Here is a 19,540-nt window from a genome sequence, read left to right as displayed (position 1 = left end):
TCTGAGAGAGGGTGTTACACCCTCTCCCTTTGGAAAATGGTGTGAAGGCAGGGGAGGAGTAGCCTCCCCCAGCCTCTGGAAATGCTTTCATGTGCACATTTGGTGCCCATTTCTGCATAAGCCAGTCTACACCGGTTCAGGGACCCCTTAGCCCTGCTCTGGCGCGAAACTGGACAAAGGGAAGGGGAGTGACCACTCCCCTGACCTGTACCTCCCCTGGGAGGTGCCCAGAGGTCCTCCAGTGTGCTCCAGACCTCTGCCATCTTGGAAACAGAGGTGCTGCTGGCACACTGGACTGCTCTGAGTGGCCAGTGCCATCAGGTGATGTCAGAGACTCCTTCTGATAGGCTCCTTCAGGTGTTGCTAGCCTATCCTCTCTCCTAGGTAGCCAAACCCTCTTTTCTGGCTATTTAGGGTCTCTGTCTCTTGGGATTCCTTAGATAACGAATGCAAGAGCTCATCCGAGTTCCTCTGCATCTCTCTCTTCACCTTCTGCCAAGGAATCGACTGCTGACCGCGCTGGAAGCCTGCAAAACTGCAACATAGTAGCAAAGACGACTACTGCAACTCTGTAACGCTGATCCTGCCGCCTTCTCGACTGTTTTTCTGGTGGTGCATGCTGTGGGGGTAGTCTGCCTCCTCTCTGCACTAGAAGCTCCGAAGAAATCTCCCGTGGGTCGACGGAATCGTCCCCCTGCAACCGCAGGCACCAAAGAACTGCATCACCGGTACCTTGGGTCTCCTCTCAGCACGACGAGCGAGGTCCCTTGAATCCAGCAACTCTGTCCAAGTGACTCCCACAGTCCAGTGACTCTTCAGTCCAAGTTTGGTGGAGGTAAGTCCTTGCCTCCCCACGCCAGACTGCATTGTTGGAAACCGCGACTTTTGCAGCTACTCCGGCCTCCGTGCACTTCCAGCGGAAATCCTTTGTGCACAGTCCAGCCTGGGTCCACGGCACTCTAACCTGCATTGCACGACCTCCTAAGTTGTTCTCCGGCGACGTGGGACTCCTTTGTGCGACTTCGGGTGAGCACCATTTCACGCATCCTCGTAGTGCCTGTTTCTGGCACTTCTCCGGGTGCTACCTGCTGCTGAGAGGGCTCCTTGTCTTGCTCGACGTCCCCTCTGTCCCCTGACGCAATTTGTGACATCCTGGTCCCTCCTGGGCCACAGCAGCATCCAAAAACCCTTACCGCACGATTTGCAGCTAGCAAGGCTTGTTGGCGGTCTTTCGGCGGGAAAACACTTCTGCACGACTCTCCACGGCGTGAGGGATCCGTCCTCCAAAGGGGAAGTCTCTAGCCCTTGTCGTTCTTGCAGAAACCTACGCTTCTACTGTCCAGTAGCAGCATCTTTGCACCCACAGCTGGCATTTCCTGGGCATCTGCCCATCTCCGACTTGCTTGTGACTTTTGGACTTGGTCCCCTTGTTCCACAGGTACCCTCGACTGGAAATCCATCGTTGTTGCATTGTTGGTTTGTGTCTTTCCTGCAGAATTCCCCTATCACGACTTCTATGTCCTTTGGGGAACTTTAGTGCACTTTGCACTCACTTTTCAGGGTCTTGGGGTGGGCTATTTTTCTAACCCTTACTATTTTCTAATAGTCCCAGCGACCCTCTACAAGGTCACATAGGTTTGGGGTCCATTTGTGGTTCGCATTCCACTTTTGGATTATATGGTTTGTGTTGCCCCTATCCCTATGTGTCTCCATTGCATCCTATTGTAACTATACATTGTTTGCACTGTTTTCTAATACTATTACTGCATATTTTGGTATTGTGTATATATATCTTGTGTATATTTCCTATCCTCTCACTGAGGGTACACTCTGAGATACTTTGGCATATTGTCATAAAAATAAAGTACCTTTATTTTTAGTATAACTGTGTATTGTGTTTTCTTATGATATTGTGCATATGACACTAAGTGGTACTGTAGGAGCTTCACTCGTCTCCTAGTTCAGCCTAAGCTGCTCTGCTAAGCTACCATTATCTATCAGCCTATGCTGCTAGACACCCTATACACTAATAAGGGATAACTGGGCCTGGTGCAAGGTGCAAGTACCCCTTGGTACTCACTACAAGCCAGTCCAGCCTCTTACAGTGGTTTAACATATTTATGTAGAATTCGCTAGATAATATTGGACATGTACCATCCTGTAGTTGTGAGGCTATACCTTAGAAACGTTTGACAATACAGTTTCTCTCACTCATGAGCACCTACATTTTTATCAATGTTGTATATTATGATTACATTGAAAATGTGCACCATCTTTATAAACCCTTCTGTGGTAACTATGTTTAGCCAGCACATCTTTGAAAGGTATACAAATAATACTATGCATCCATCTAATTCTTGAATTTATTATTTGAACTCGTCTTGTGCTATTTTCTTATGTGTTCTATCCCATACAATCTGGATTTAACTGTATGGCTCTAATGCTCCACATAGTGTAAAAGCAAGAAATATCTAGAATTGTTATTCCTAGTATTCCTTGTCTAGTATTTTTTCTCACATAGATCACATTTAATTTGCAAATCAATATGTAATCCACAAAGTTAGTTCTAAGTTAATGAATTGATTGTACTTATTTTTCACTTTCACAAACATTACAACCTTTACATCAGAAAGAACCTTTAGGTTTTAGGGGTTATTGTTTCCCACTGTTTCTCACTGGCATAAATAAATAACTGGGACTATTCATATTCCTAATTGTGGTCCCTCTACAATAAGTGATGTTTGTTCACTGTCTTATGTCATTTTTAAGGCCCAGTATGTCTGAAAGCAATGACCAGTGTTTAGTAAGCACTTTATAAATGTGATTACTCAACAAATTAAATTACTTACTTATGAAAATTATCTTACTTTTTGGTGTTAAGATCCGGATAAGGTGTTTTTTCAGTTCAATTGTTGAACGCAAATTTCGGCTCTGTTTAGCATGTCTTCATTATATACTCTAACTTGAAGCCACAACTTTAGAGATACATGTATATCTTCTCTGCAGTTTCACTGTGCTCCCACCATGTGGTACAGTCTTTATTTATCATATTTGGGGAGAAAGAATACTATTGATGGCTGTAGTTGATTTGTATTTTGTCTGCAAAAAGATCTAGAACTGTTGACTCTATTTTTCTTTTCCCACATTTCAACATTATGGATATATTATGTGGGTGAAAAAAAGGAACTAGAAGTGAAATGATCCAAGTCTACAAATTGCTCTCTCTCCAAAAGAAAAGACTTGAGGAGGTCTGAAGCAGAACCTCTGATACCAAGGGACTGGACACGGTCAATCGAAACCTTGGGATTGACCATGTCAAATGCAGTTGATAGATCAAGCATAATCAGTGCTGCCACACAACCCCTATTTAAGATAGCCCTCAGTTCTTCAGCAGCTGTTAAAGGGCAGCCTCGGTGCTGTGCTGGCTTCTGAAGCAGAATTGGGTGTGATCCAGTCAGCAATTAGATCAGAAGAAGGACATCAGTTCTTTATTTATTGCCTTCTCCACGAGTTTAGAGGGGTAAGGATGACAAGCGATGGGGCAATAATTATTACAGTCCAGAGGGTTGAGATTAGTTTTTTTTTTTAGCAGAGGCAGAATAGAGGCAATCTTCCAAGCTTTTGGAAGGTAGCCTTGATTAAACATTTCATTAAAGATAGGGGTCGGATGGGTGGCGATGATTCTGGGAACTGACTGCAGGACCTTTGAGGGACAGAGGTCCATTGGTGAGCCCTATCAAATAGTATTATCAACCCCATCCAAACAGACTGCTACTACAGAAGCAGGAAAATGAAATCACTTGGCTCAACGGTATAATCCCACCTGAATAAACGTTTCAGAACCACCCTCCTTCAGCTTCCTCATGTAATAAGTAGGAGGTCATATTGCAGTTGGAGACAGGTAGCACATCCAAGCCCTTTGATACAACACCCAGAGTGGATTAAAATAGGCCTTAAGGTACATTTAATTACAAATCCTAGTAGAAACATAGGGTGCAATTCAGAGACTGCTAATACTTACTAGAAAATGCACTACAATACCTCCACCTCACCTATCATTTCTATAGGGACATCTCGACATATGAGAGTTTACTACTCAGTATTCAACATGGGAGAGGGAGTGCCTGGAAATGTGGCACTATTTGCTGCAAAATAGGAAGTATTTAGAAAGGGGTAAGGACAGATATGAGGAGAGACATGCTCATACACCCACCCACCCACAAAAGACCATGGGCCAGATGTATCAAAGCTTTTTGAATTCGCAAACGGTGCAAATGCCCGTTTGCGAATGCAAAAAGCCCTTTCAGAATGTATCAAAGGCATTCTGTAAGGAAATGCCTCCTTGGCATGGTTGCCCCCTGACTTTTTGCCTTTGCTGATGCTATGTTTACAATTGAAAGTGTGCTGAGGCCTGCTAACCAGGCCCCAGCACCAGTGTTCTTTCCCTAACCTGTACTTTTGTATCCACAATTGGCAGACCCTGGCATCCAGATAAGTCCCTTGTAACTGGTACTTCTAGTACCAAGGGCCCTGATGCCAAGGAAGGTCTCTAAGGGCTGCAGCATGTCTTATGCCACCCTGGAGACCTCTCACTCAGCACAGACACACTGCTTGCCAGCTTGTGTGTGCTAGTGAGGACAAAACGAGTAAGTCGACATGGCACTCCCCTCAGGGTGCCATGCCAGCCTCTCACTGCCTATGCAGTATAGGTAAGACACCCCTCTAGCAGGCCTTACAGCCCTAAGGCAGGGTGCACTATACCATAGGTGAGGGTACCAGTGCATGAGCATGGTACCCCTACAGTGTCTAAATAAAACCTTAGACATTGTAAGTGCAGGGTAGCCATAAGAGTATATGGTCTGGGAGTCTGTCAAACACGAACTCCACAGCACCATAATGGTTACACTGAAAACTGGGAAGTTTGGTATCAAACTTCTCAGCACAATAAATGCACACTGATGTCAGTGTACATTTCATTGTAAAATACACCACAGAGGGCACCTTAGAGGTGCCCCCTGAAACTTAACCGACTATCTGTGTAGGCTGACTAGTTTTAGCAGCCTGCCACAAACCGAGACATGTTGCTGGCCCCATGGGGAGAGTGCCTTTGTCACTCTAAGGCCAGTAACAAAGCCTGCACTGGGTGGAGATGCTAACACCTCTCCCAGGCAGGAATTGTCACACCTGGCGGTGAGCCTCAAAGGCTCACCTCCTTTGTGCCAACCCAGCAGGACACTCCAGCTAGTGGAGTTGCCCGCCCCCTCCGGCCAGGCCCCACTTTTGGCGGCAAGGCCGGAGAAAATAATGAGAATAACAAGGAGGAGTCACTGGCCAGTCAGGACAGCCCCTAAGGTGTCCTGAGCTGAGGTGACTCTAACTTTTAGAAATCCTCCATCTTGCAGATGGAGGATTCCCCCAATAGGGTTAGGATTGTGACCCCCTCCCCTTGGGAGGAGGCACAAAGAGGGTGTACCCACCCTCAGGGCTAGTAGCCATTGGCTACTAAGCCCCCAGACCTAAACACGCCCTTAAATTTAGTATTTAAGGGCTACCCTGAACCCTAGAAAATTAGATTCCTGCAACTACAAGAAGAAGGACTGCCCAGCTGAAAACCCCTGCAGCGGAAGACCCGAAGACGACAACTGCCTTGGCTCCAGAAACTCACCGGCCTGTCTCCTGCCTTCCAAAGATCCTGCTCCAGCGACGCCTTCCAAAGGGACCAGCGACCTCGACATCCTCTGAGGACTGCCCCTGCTTCGAAAAGACAAGAAACTCCCGAGGACAGCGGACCTGCTCCAAGAAAAGCTGCAACTTTGTTTCCAGCAGCTTTAAAGAACCCTGCAAACTCCCCGCAAGAAGCGTGAGACTTGCAACACTGCACCCGGCGACCCCGACTCGGCTGGTGGAGATCCGACGCCTCAGGAGGGACCCCAGGACTACTCTGATACTGTGAGTACCAAAACCTGTCCCCCCTGAGCCCCCACAGCGCCGCCTGCAGAGGGAATCCCGAGGCTTCCCCTGACCGCGACTCTTTGAACCTAAAGTCCCGACGCCTGGGAGAGACCCTGCACCCGCAGCCCCCAGGACCCGAAGGACCGGACTTTCACTGGAGAAGTGACCCCCAGGAGTCCCTCTCCCTTACCCAAGTGGAGGTTTCCCCGAGGAATCCCCCCCTTGCCTGCCTGCAGCGCTGAAGAGATCCCGAGATCTCTCATAGACTAACATTGAAAACCCGACGCTTGTTTCTACACTGCACCCGGCCGCCCCCGCGCTGCTGAGGGTGAAATTTCTGTGTGGGCTTGTGTCCCCCCCGGTGCCCTACAAAACCCCTCTGGTCTGCCCTCCGAAGACGCGGGTACTTACCTGCAAGCAGACCGGAACCGGGGCACCCCCTTCTCTCCATTCTAGCCTATGTGTTTTGGGCACCACTTTGAACTCTGCACCTGACCGGCCCTGAGCTGCTGGTGTGGTGACTTTGGGGTTGCTCTGAACCCCCGACGGTGGGCTACCTTGGACCAAGAACTGAACCCTGTAAGTGTCCTACTTACCTGGTAAAACTAACAAAAACTTACCTCCCCCAGGAACTGTGAAAATTGCACTAAGTGTCCACTTTTGAAACAGCTATTTGTCAATAACTTGAAAAGTATACATGCAATTTTTATGATTTGAAGTTCCTAAAGTACTTACCTGCAATACCTTTCGAACAAGATATTACATGTTAAATTTGAACCTGTGGTTCTTAAAATAAACTAAGAAAATATATTTTTCTATAACAAAAACCTATTGGCTGGATTTGTCTCTGAGTGTGTGTACCTCATTTATTGTCTATGTGTATGTACAACAAATGCTTAACACTACTCCTTGGATAAGCCTACTGCTCGACCACACTACCACAAAATAGAGCATTAGTATTATCTATTTTTACCACTATTTTACCTCTAAGGGGAACCCTTGGACTCTGTGCATGCTATTCCTTACTTTGAAATAGCACATACAGAGCCAACTTCCTACATTGGTGGATCAGCGGTGGGGTACAAGACTTTGCATTTGCTGGACTACTCAGCCAATACCTGATCACACGACAAATTCCAAAATTGTCATTAGAAATTGATTTTTGCAATTTGAAAAGTTTTCTAAATTCTTAAAAGACCTGCTAGGGCCTTGTGTTAGATCCTGTTTAGCATTTCTTTTAGAGTTTAAAAGTTTGTAAAAGTTTGAATTAGATTCTAGAACCAGTTGTAGATTCTTAAAAAGTATTCCAACTTTTAGAAGCAAAATGTCTAGCACAGATGTGACTGTGGTGGAACTCGACACCACACCTTACCTCCATCTTAAGATGAGGGAGCTAAGGTCACTCTGTAAAATAAAGAAAATAACAATGGGCCCCAAACCTACCAAAATACAGCTCCAGGAGCTTTTGGCAGAGTTTGAAAAGGCCAACCCCTCTGAGGGTGGCAACTCAGAGGAAGAAGATAGTGACTTGGAGGAAAATTCCCCCCTACCAGTCCTATCTAGGGAGAACAGGGTCCCTCAAACCCTGACTCCAAAAATAATAGTCAGAGATGCTGGTTCCCTCACAGGAGAGACCAACACCTCTGAAATCACTGAGGATAACCCCAGTGAAGAGGACATCCAGTTAGCCAGGATGGCCAAAAGATTGGCTTTGGAAAGACAGATCCTAGCCATAGAGAGGGAAAGGCAAGAGATGGGCCTAGGACCCATCAATGGTGGCAGCAACATAAATAGGGTCAGAGATTCTCCTGACATGTTGAAAATCCCTAAAGGGATTGTAACTAAATATGAAGATGGTGATGACATCACCAAATGGTTCACAGCTTTTGAGAGGGCTTGTGTAACCAGAAAAGTGAACAGATCTCACTGGGGTGCTCTCCTTTGGGAAATGTTCACAGGAAAGTGTAGGGATAGACTCCTCACACTCTCTGGACAAGATGCAGAATCTTATGACCTCATGAAGGGTACCCTGATTGAGGGCTTTGGATTCTCCACTGAGGAGTACAGGATTAGGTTCAGGGGGGCTCAAAAATCCTCGAGCCAGACCTGGGTTGACTTTGTTGACTACTCAGTGAAAACACTAGATGGTTGGATTCAAGGCAGTGGTGTAAGTAATTATGATGGGCTGTACAATTTATTTGTGAAAGAACACCTGTTAAGTAATTGTTTCAATGATAAACTGCATCAGCATCTGGTAGACCTAGGACCAATTTCTCCCCAAGAATTGGGAAAGAAGGCGGACCATTGGGTCAAGACAAGGGTGTCCAAGACTTCAACAGGGGGTGACCAAAAGAAAGGGGTCACAAAGACTCCCCAGGGGAAGGGTGATGAGACAACCAAAACTAAAAATAGTAAAGAGTCTTCTACAGGCCCCCAAAAACCTGCACAGGAGGGTGGGCCCAGAGCCTCTTCACAAAACAATGGGTACAAGGGTAAAAACTTTGATCCCAAAAAGGCCTGGTGTCATAGCTGTAAACAGCATGGACACCAAACTGGAGACAAGGCCTGTCCCAAGAAAGGTTCCACTCCAAACTCCCATCCAGGTAACACTGGTATGGCTAGTCTCCAAGTGGGATCAACAGTGTGCCCAGAGCAAATCAGGGTCCACACTGAAGCTACTCTAGTTTCTGAGGGTGGGGTGGATTTAGCCACACTAGCTGTCTGGCCGCCTAACATGCAAAAATACAGACAGCAACTCTTAATTAATGGGACTAGAATAGAGGGCCTGAGGGATACAGGTGCCAGTGTCACCATGGTGACAGAGAAACTGGTTTCCCCTGGCCAATACCTGACTGGAAAAACTTACACAGTCACCAACGCTGACAATCAGAGAAAAGTACATCCCATGGCAATGGTTACTTTAGAATGGGGAGGGGTCAATGGCCTGAAACAGGTGGTGGTCTCCTCAAATATCCCAGTGGACTGTCTGCTTGGAAATGACCTGGAGTCCTCAGCATGGGCTGAGGTAGAGCTAAAAACCCATGCAGCAATGCTGGGTATCCCTGAACTGGTGTGTGTGAAAACAAGAGCACAGTGCAAGGCACAGGGTGAACAAGTAGAGCTGGAGTCTGGAAGAATGGCCCAGCCTACCAAGAGAACAGGAAAGTCAGTTGGGAAACCAACTGCAACACAGCAAAAGGAAGGGAACCTCTCTTCTCAGGAAGAAGTTCTGCCCTCTGAGGGAACTGAGCCTTTGGAGCTTGAACCTTATCAGGTTGAGCTCTTAGGCCCAGGGGGACCCTCAAGGGAGGAGCTGTGTAAGGGACAAGAAACCTGTCCCTCTCTTGAAGGCCTTAGGCAGCAAGCTGCTGAAGAGTCCAAAGGCAAGAAAAATGGAACGCATAGGGTCTATTGGGAAGATGGACTCCTGTACACTGAGGCCAGAGACCCCAAACCTGGTGCCACTAGGAGAGTGGTAGTGCCTCAGCTGTTCAGGAAGTTCATCCTAACATTGGCCCATGACATTCCCCTTGCTGGACATTTGGGACAAACCAAGACGTGGGAGAGGTTAGTCAACCACTTCTACTGGCCCAATATGTCCAACATGGTTAAGGAGTTTTGCCTCTCCTGCCCCACCTGTCAAGCCAGTGGTAAGACAGGTGGGCATCCAAAGGCCCCCCTCATTCCACTTCCAGTGGTGGGGGTTCCCTTTGAAAGAGTGGGTGTGGACATAGTTGGTCCACTGGAACCTCCCACAGCCTCAGGAAATATGTATATCCTGGTAGTAGTGGATCATGCTACCAGGTATCCTGAAGCTATTCCCCTTAGGTCGACTACTGCCCCTGCAGTAGCCAAGGCCCTCATTGGTATCTTTACCAGAGTGGGTTTCCCTAAGGAGGTGGTGTCTGACAGAGGTACCAACTTCATGTCAGCATACCTAAAGCACATGTGGAATGAGTGTGGAGTGACTTATAAATTCACTACACCATACCATCCACAAACTAATGGCTTGGTTGAGAGATTCAACAAGACATTAAAAGGCATGATCATGGGGCTCCCAGAAAAGCTCAAAAGGAGATGGGATGTCCTCTTGCCATGTCTGCTTTTCGCTTACAGAGAGGTGCCACAGAAGGGAGTAGGATTCTCACCCTTTGAACTTCTGTTTGGTCATCCTGTAAGGGGACCACTTGCTCTTGTTAAAGAAGGCTGGGAGAGACCTCTCCATGAGCCAAAACAAGACATAGTGGACTATGTACTTGGCCTTCGCTCTAGAATGGCAGAGTACATGGAAAAGGCAACCAAAAACCTTGAGGCCAGCCAACAGCTCCAGAAGTTTTGGTATGACCAAAAGGCTGCACTGGTTGAGTTCCAACCAGGGCAGAAAGTCTGGGTTCTGGAGCCTGTGGCTCCCAGGGCACTCCAGGACAAATGGAGTGGCCCTTACCCAGTACTAGAGAGGAAGAGTCAGGTCACCTACTTGGTGGACCTGGGCACAAGCAGGAGCCCCAAGAGGGTGATCCATGTAAACCGCCTTAAGCTCTTCCACGACAGGGCTGATGTCAATCTGTTGATGGTAACAGATGAGGATCAGGAGGCAGAGAGTGAACCTCTCCCTGATCTTCTGTCATCAGACCCAAAAGATGGTACAGTAGATGGAGTGATCTACTCAGACACCCTCTCTGGCCAACAGCAAGCTGATTGTAGGAGAGTCCTACAACAGTTTCCTGAACTCTTCTCCTTAACCCCTGGTCAGACACACCTGTGTACCCATGATGTGGACACAGGAGACAGCATGCCTGTCAAGAACAAAATCTTTAGACAGTCTGACCATGTTAAGGAAAGCATCAAGGTGGAAGTCCACAAGATGCTGGAATTGGGAGTAATTGAGCGCTCTGACAGCCCCTGGGCTAGCCCAGTGGTCTTAGTCCCCAAACCTCACACCAAAGATGGAAAGAAAGAGATGAGGTTTTGTGTGGACTACAGAGGGCTCAATTCTGTCACCAAGACAGATGCCCATCCAATTCCAAGAGCTGATGAGCTCATTGATAAATTAGGTGCTGCCAAATTTCTAAGTACCTTTGACTTGACAGCAGGGTACTGGCAAATAAAAATGGCACCTGGAGCAAAAGAAAAGACAGCATTCTCCACACCTGATGGGCATTATCAGTTTACTGTTATGCCCTTTGGTTTAAAGAATGCCCCTGCCACCTTCCAAAGGTTGGTGAATCAAGTCCTTGCTGGCTTGGAGGCCTTTAGCACAGCTTATCTTGATGATATTGCTGTCTTTAGCTCCACCTGGCAGGATCACCTGGTCCACCTGAGGAAGGTTTTGAAGGCTCTGCAATCTGCAGGCCTCTCTATCAAGGCATCCAAATGCCAGATAGGGCAGGGAACTGTGGTTTACTTGGGACACCTTGTAGGTGGAGGCCAAGTTCAGCCACTCCAACCCAAGATCCAGACTATTCTGGACTGGGTAGCTCCAAAAACCCAGACTCAAGTCAGGGCATTCCTTGGCTTGACTGGGTATTACAGGAGGTTTGTGAAGGGATATGGATCCATTGTGACAGCCCTCACTGAACTCACCTCCAAGAAAATGCCCAAGAAAGTAAACTGGACTGTGGAATGCCAACAGGCCTTTGACACCCTGAAACAGGCAATGTGCTCAGCACCAGTTCTAAAAGCTCCAGATTATTCTAAGCAGTTCATTGTGCAGACTGATGCCTCTGAACATGGGATAGGGGCAGTTTTGTCCCAAACAAATGATGATGGCCTTGACCAGCCTGTTGCTTTCATTAGCAGGAGGTTACTCCCCAGGGAGCAGCGTTGGAGTGCCATTGAGAGGGAGGCCTTTGCTGTGGTTTGGTCCCTGAAGAAGCTGAGACCATACCTCTTTGGGACCCACTTCCTAGTTCAAACTGACCACAGACCTCTCAAATGGCTGATGCAAATGAAAGGTGAAAATCCTAAACTGTTGAGGTGGTCCATCTCCCTACAGGGAATGGACTTTATAGTGGAACACAGACCTGGGACTGCCCATGCCAATGCAGATGGCCTTTCCAGGTTCTTCCACTTAGAAAATGAAGACTCTCTTGGGAAAGGTTAGTCTCATCCTCTTTCGTTTGGGGGGGGGTTGTGTAAGGAAATGCCTCCTTGGCATGGTTGCCCCCTGACTTTTTGCCTTTGCTGATGCTATGTTTACAATTGAAAGTGTGCTGAGGCCTGCTAACCAGGCCCCAGCACCAGTGTTCTTTCCCTAACCTGTACTTTTGTATCCACAATTGGCAGACCCTGGCATCCAGATAAGTCCCTTGTAACTGGTACTTCTAGTACCAAGGGCCCTGATGCCAAGGAAGGTCTCTAAGGGCTGCAGCATGTCTTATGCCACCCTGGAGACCTCTCACTCAGCACAGACACACTGCTTGCCAGCTTGTGTGTGCTAGTGAGGACAAAACGAGTAAGTCGACATGGCACTCCCCTCAGGGTGCCATGCCAGCCTCTCACTGCCTATGCAGTATAGGTAAGACACCCCTCTAGCAGGCCTTACAGCCCTAAGGCAGGGTGCACTATACCATAGGTGAGGGTACCAGTGCATGAGCATGGTACCCCTACAGTGTCTAAATAAAACCTTAGACATTGTAAGTGCAGGGTAGCCATAAGAGTATATGGTCTGGGAGTCTGTCAAACACGAACTCCACAGCACCATAATGGTTACACTGAAAACTGGGAAGTTTGGTATCAAACTTCTCAGCACAATAAATGCACACTGATGTCAGTGTACATTTCATTGTAAAATACACCACAGAGGGCACCTTAGAGGTGCCCCCTGAAACTTAACCGACTATCTGTGTAGGCTGACTAGTTTTAGCAGCCTGCCACAAACCGAGACATGTTGCTGGCCCCATGGGGAGAGTGCCTTTGTCACTCTAAGGCCAGTAACAAAGCCTGCACTGGGTGGAGATGCTAACACCTCTCCCAGGCAGGAATTGTCACACCTGGCGGTGAGCCTCAAAGGCTCACCTCCTTTGTGCCAACCCAGCAGGACACTCCAGCTAGTGGAGTTGCCCGCCCCCTCCGGCCAGGCCCCACTTTTGGCGGCAAGGCCGGAGAAAATAATGAGAATAACAAGGAGGAGTCACTGGCCAGTCAGGACAGCCCCTAAGGTGTCCTGAGCTGAGGTGACTCTAACTTTTAGAAATCCTCCATCTTGCAGATGGAGGATTCCCCCAATAGGGTTAGGATTGTGACCCCCTCCCCTTGGGAGGAGGCACAAAGAGGGTGTACCCACCCTCAGGGCTAGTAGCCATTGGCTACTAACCCCCCAGACCTAAACACGCCCTTAAATTTAGTATTTAAGGGCTACCCTGAACCCTAGAAAATTAGATTCCTGCAACTACAAGAAGAAGGACTGCCCAGCTGAAAACCCCTGCAGCGGAAGACCCGAAGACGACAACTGCCTTGGCTCCAGAAACTCACCGGCCTGTCTCCTGCCTTCCAAAGATCCTGCTCCAGCGACGCCTTCCAAAGGGACCAGCGACCTCGACATCCTCTGAGGACTGCCCCTGCTTCGAAAAGACAAGAAACTCCCGAGGACAGCGGACCTGCTCCAAGAAAAGCTGCAACTTTGTTTCCAGCAGCTTTAAAGAACCCTGCAAACTCCCCGCAAGAAGCGTGAGACTTGCAACACTGCACCCGGCGACCCCGACTCGGCTGGTGGAGATCCGACGCCTCAGGAGGGACCCCAGGACTACTCTGATACTGTGAGTACCAAAACCTGTCCCCCCTGAGCCCCCACAGCGCCGCCTGCAGAGGGAATCCCGAGGCTTCCCCTGACCGCGACTCTTTGAACCTAAAGTCCCGACGCCTGGGAGAGACCCTGCACCCGCAGCCCCCAGGACCCGAAGGACCGGACTTTCACTGGAGAAGTGACCCCCAGGAGTCCCTCTCCCTTACCCAAGTGGAGGTTTCCCCGAGGAATCCCCCCCTTGCCTGCCTGCAGCGCTGAAGAGATCCCGAGATCTCTCATAGACTAACATTGAAAACCCGACGCTTGTTTCTACACTGCACCCGGCCGCCCCCGCGCTGCTGAGGGTGAAATTTCTGTGTGGGCTTGTGTCCCCCCCGGTGCCCTACAAAACCCCTCTGGTCTGCCCTCCGAAGACGCGGGTACTTACCTGCAAGCAGACCGGAACCGGGGCACCCCCTTCTCTCCATTCTAGCCTATGTGTTTTGGGCACCACTTTGAACTCTGCACCTGACCGGCCCTGAGCTGCTGGTGTGGTGACTTTGGGGTTGCTCTGAACCCCCGACGGTGGGCTACCTTGGACCAAGAACTGAACCCTGTAAGTGTCCTACTTACCTGGTAAAACTAACAAAAACTTACCTCCCCCAGGAACTGTGAAAATTGCACTGTGTCCACTTTTGAAACAGCTATTTGTCAATAACTTGAAAAGTATACATGCAATTTTTATGATTTGAAGTTCCTAAAGTACTTACCTGCAATACCTTTCGAACAAGATATTACATGTTAAATTTGAACCTGTGGTTCTTAAAATAAACTAAGAAAAGATATTTTTCTATAACAAAAACCTATTGGCTGGATTTGTCTCTGAGTGTGTGTACCTCATTTATTGTCTATGTGTATGTACAACAAATGCTTAACACTACTCCTTGGATAAGCCTACTGCTCGACCACACTACCACAAAATAGAGCATTAGTATTATCTATTTTTACCACTATTTTACCTCTAAGGGGAACCCTTGGACTCTGTGCATGCTATTCCTTACTTTGAAATAGCACATACAGAGCCAACTTCCTACACATTCTGAATGCAATTTTAAGGAATCACTAAAATAGCGATTCCTTAAAATTGCGACTCTCTATATAAGAAATCGCAAATAAGGAATCCTTATTTGCGATTTCTAAAGCACATGTATGAAGCAATTCCTTAATGTGAATTGGGCATTAAGGAATCGCTATTACTACCAAGTTGAACTTGGTGGGAACCATGTGCAAATTTTAAAAATGCATTTAAAATACATTTTTAAAATGTACATGTAAAGCACACATGCCCTTTTGGCATCTGTGCACCTTACATGTTGTTAAAAAATGTTTTGGGGTGCAGCAGAGGGGGCCTTAGGAATTCGCAATTTGGGACATGCAAAATATTCGCAAATATTGGCCGACAGGCCCATAGATGCGAATAGGGGCTGTATCGCAATTTGCAATTCGGTAATAGCATTTGCGATTTTTAAGAAATCGCTATTACCGAATCGCAAATGTGATACATTGCATTTTGCGAATCAGAAATAGCGATTTCTTAAAAATCGCTATTTCTGAATTGCAAAAGTCATTTTTCATACATCTGGCCCTATATGTTTTCACATAGTACTCTTCTGAAGTTACTACAGCCCAAAAGACCACAAAACAGTTGTAAATCTACACCAGCCCAGCCTGAGGCTGAGTCTAGCACCACATGTGCACACTCACAGCTACTGCCACATAATCCAGTAGAACACAAGCATTGGCAAAGCCAATAGGTATGGTGCCGTCCACCAGCCTTTTGGCAATTTTTGTTTTGTTTTTCATGGCTTTTGCAAAACGTTGTTTTTGGTGAAGGTGCCGGGCATTTGTCAATTTGAAAATTTTGACCCAAAGCAAAAATGTTTTTAGACTCAAAAAATCACATATTACCACAGTACGCGTTGGCACTGTAAGGAACTAATTTGTGCCTGAAGGTGATCCGTATGAAAGAGTGGGTTGCCTTAACTCATAGTGAAGTCAGCCAATGGCCGAAGTCGGGTGAGAAGTTGCCCCTTGGTGCATGCTCGAGTGGGGTGAGGAACAATGTGAATGATACACCCACAGGCAAACGGATGAAGTGTGGCTGGAAATCCCTATAAGTTCCTATGTCAGACACATAATTTTAGTAAAATCAAAAGTTCTTGGCTAACACAGAACCCAAAAAGCAAATTGTAATGCCATTGACTGCCAGGCTCTTGCCTTTGAGGCAGAAAGTAAGAAAGAGGAAATAACTAAGAAAAGGATGAAGTAAACAAAGAAAAAAAGAATGATAAAATAAAGGAAAGGAAGATGTTAAGAAGTAAAGAAAGAAGCCAAGGTGGAAAGATAGAAAGCAGGCAAGAAAGAACAAAAACAAGAAAGAACAAAGGCAAGAAAGAATTAAGAAGGACAAGAAAGAAGTAAAGGGAGAAGAAGGCAGGAAAGAAAGAAGAAGGAAGGCAAGAGTCAAGAGAAGAAAAAAGAAAGGAAGGCAAGAAAGAAAAAAGAACGAAGGAGAGAAATACAGAAAGCAAGAAAGAATGAATGAAAGCAAGAAAGAAGAAAAAACAATGAAATAGGGAAAGAAAGAGAAAAAGAAAGAAAAACATTAAAGACAAAGAAACAGAAAGAAGGAAAGAAAGACAGCAGGCAAGAGAAATAGAAGAAAAAAGGGAAGTATGTATGGAAGAAGGAATGAAAGCAAGAAAGAAAAAAACAAGGATGAAAGCTGGAAAGAGGTAAAGAGGTAAAGAAATACAGTAATAGAGAAAAAAAAGAACACAGGAAAGAAGGAATGAAAGAAAAATAAAGCAAGAAAGAAGGAATGAATGAATGAAAGAAAAATTGAAACCAAGGAAGAAGTAAAAAAAGAATGAAAGAAGAAAGGAAAAAGAAATGGAAAAGAAAAGAAAAGAAAGAAGAAAAGATGAAATTAAAGATTAAAGAAAAAAGGGAAGCAATAAAAAAGGAACGAAAGAAAGAGAGAAAGAAAGAAAGAAAGAAAGAAAGAAAGAAAGAAAGACAAATGCCCTGAAGGAAAAAAAGCAAGACAGAAGAAATGAAAAAATAAAGGAAAAACTAAAAGGAATGAAAAAATGAAATGAAAGAAGGAATGGAATTAAAAGGAAAGAAAGAAGAAAACCGAGAAAGAAGGAATGACAGAAAATCTGAGAGAAAGAAGGAAATAAAGAAGAAATGAAGGAAAAAAGGAAAAGAGGAATGAAGGAATGAAAGGAAAGAAAGGAGGCTGGAATGTAAGAAAAATGGAAATAACAAAGAACATAGGATTGAAAGAAGAAAACAAAAGGAGAAGGAAGGAATGAAAGAAGGAATGAAAAAAAAGTGTTACAAGTGCTACAAACTAAACACAACAAAGGCTTTCTTCCTGGGCCCAGAAGCGAATTAGCTTGTGTGTGGATGTGTTCCTTGTGAAAGAACAAAATACAGTCTCTCAAAGTAGTTATCAGCGGCTAAAGCTGGCTGAAAGCTCCTTTAATAACTATATTGTGCATATATTGTTTTAAAAATCAAAAGGACTTGGCTAACGCCAGACCTAATAATGGAGGCAGGGACTTAAAATAACACTCCAAAAGAAATAATTTTAGATAAATTACATTATTTTGCCTTTTAATGTGTATGTGTGCGTGTATGTGTGTTTTTGTGTGTGGGTATGTATACACCCACTCAATTGGCTTAGTGTTAATAAAGTATGTTACAATAAAAATGAAATACAAAATAAATAAATAAAATACACAAAAATTGTATCCTGGATCGTTCATGGTTAAGTTTGGCCAGGCATCCTGTACAACCCATCAGTGTCCATGAAGGTCTAACTCCTTTTTTAGAAAGATTTTTCTAAATTTCAGTATAGGTCTCTACGAAATTTTACCGGCGTGCACCACTGAGCTAATTCTAGGTTAAGTTTAGAAAAAAACTTGGAATCATCACTATTGGGTCGATAAATAGTAAACAGAGTGAATTGGCTACAGTAAGTAGATATTTTTATCAAGACTTATCTCCCTGTTCTAGAGCATTCTAGTACAAGTGAAACGCCCAGGGTTCATCAAGATCTCTACCCTTCTAGCTGTGGCCGACAGGTAGAAATTTCTCAAGAAAAACTCAAAATCAGTCAGTAAGTCCTGAAAAATCAGGCTGTAAACAAAAGAGATATGCCAATGATTAATGATGGAAGTTTAAGATGCCTGATCATCTTCAGTCAAGAGAACTAAGACTCACATTTATACTTTTTTTGGCGCCGCATTTGCGTCATTTTTTGACGTAAAAGCGGCGCAAACTTGGAAAATACAATTGTATTTTCTACGTTTGCGCTGCTTTTGCGTCAAAAGATTATGCAAATGCTGTGCAAAAAAGTATAAATATGGGCCTATGGTCTTATTCAAGACATCAGATGATGGGTTACACAGTTCATGCATTAAAGTAGTTCAAGGCAAGGTAACGTTTTTCTTTGACTAGTAACCGCTCACCATTTTATAAGGTTTCATGCTGTCGGGAGGTGAAGGCTAATTTGATGGCCCTCACTTCCATTCATAAAGTAGTCTAGGAACATATTAACTTACTGGTTCTTTTCGAAACAATCAAAACTTTCCACACACATTCATTTTCTCCTCTCATTTAGGAGTTTTAGTTGCGATTTAAATCTTTACATAATTTTTTTTATTTTACTTTCTTTTTTGTTTGATTTTCTTTTATGTTTTTTTCAGAAAATAAACACGGAGAACCACGTTTGATGTGATCAAAAATTAACAATGAATACTATTTATTTTAGAGCATAGAATGAAACAAAAGCTGACTGTTTTGTACACTAGGGCCCAGAGTTAAGAGTGCCTAGAGCCATCTAACGACACATCAGCATCATTCATTTTTTTCCTGCTAATGTTGCGTTAGATGGCCAAAAATGCTGCGCCAGATTTACAAAGTGGCGCAATGCTTACATTGCCCCACTTTGTAATCCCTTGCACCACATTATGCCAATGCCAGACATAATGTATACAAGAGGGACGTTCCGGCATTGGGGGGAGAATTAAAAATGGTGCAAAGAAATCTAACAGATTTCTTTACACCATTTATTGTGGCATTTGTAACGCCTGCTCAGAGCAGACATTAAAAGGAGGCTCCCACTCATTTCAGTGGGCCTCTGGGTGCTTTGCAGGATTAGTGTTAACATTTTTGACGATAATCCTGCAAAGCGCCAAACTAGTGTCAAACATTTTTTTGCTAGTTCCCTAACTACTGCCATGGTGCCCCGTATATTACATATGGCGCACACATGGTGATATTATGAGGGCGCTAAGGGGTTCAAGAAAAGTGGCGCTGCACTAGGTGCAGCGCCACTTTTAATAAATCTGCCCCTAATTCTTTTGTGAACTAAAATTTACTGTGCTGGCCAAGGTTGAACCACTCACACCAGTAGCTGTTTATTGATGATATTTTGCTTTCTCTTCCTTTAGGGAGAACCTGGTCCTCCTGGCCTGCCTGGAGCTCCGGTGAGTAATTTCAGTGGTACTTTGTATGGATTGCCTAATATCACTTGTGAGAAACAAGTAGTATCTTGAGCTTTTCCAACAACTATGGTAAATGTTTCCTGCCGAAATGAAGCACACATTCACCTCCATCTACCGTAAATGAAGTTGTGCTTTGTTAGTAACCTAGATACTCAAACATTTCCACTTATCCTCACCTCTCTGCTTTAATGTTATACATATTTCAACTATTTACTTTGTAGGAAATGCTTAAGAGACCCTGCTGAGTTCCTAAGGTTTTTAAAGACTAAACTAATCTGTATTTCGA

General features: G+C 45.3%; 1 protein-coding gene across 2 annotated transcripts in view; it reads left to right on the top strand.

The window, feature by feature from the left end:
• Positions 1–19,540, top strand: part of COL9A3 (collagen type IX alpha 3 chain) — a 204,525-nt gene that overhangs the window by 16,460 nt on the left and 168,525 nt on the right. For both annotated transcript variants that reach the window (XM_069243177.1, XM_069243178.1), the window contains exon 3: positions 19,201–19,236. In XM_069243177.1, the coding sequence (XP_069099278.1) occupies positions 19,201–19,236 (36 nt within the window). The remainder of the gene's footprint in view (positions 1–19,200; positions 19,237–19,540) is intronic.

This window comes from Pleurodeles waltl, chromosome 7 (genome assembly GCF_031143425.1).
Source record: "Pleurodeles waltl isolate 20211129_DDA chromosome 7, aPleWal1.hap1.20221129, whole genome shotgun sequence".
NCBI lineage: Eukaryota > Metazoa > Chordata > Amphibia > Caudata > Salamandridae > Pleurodeles > Pleurodeles waltl.
Note: the sequence above shows the minus strand (reverse complement) of the source record. Positions and strands in the feature narration are given on the sequence as shown.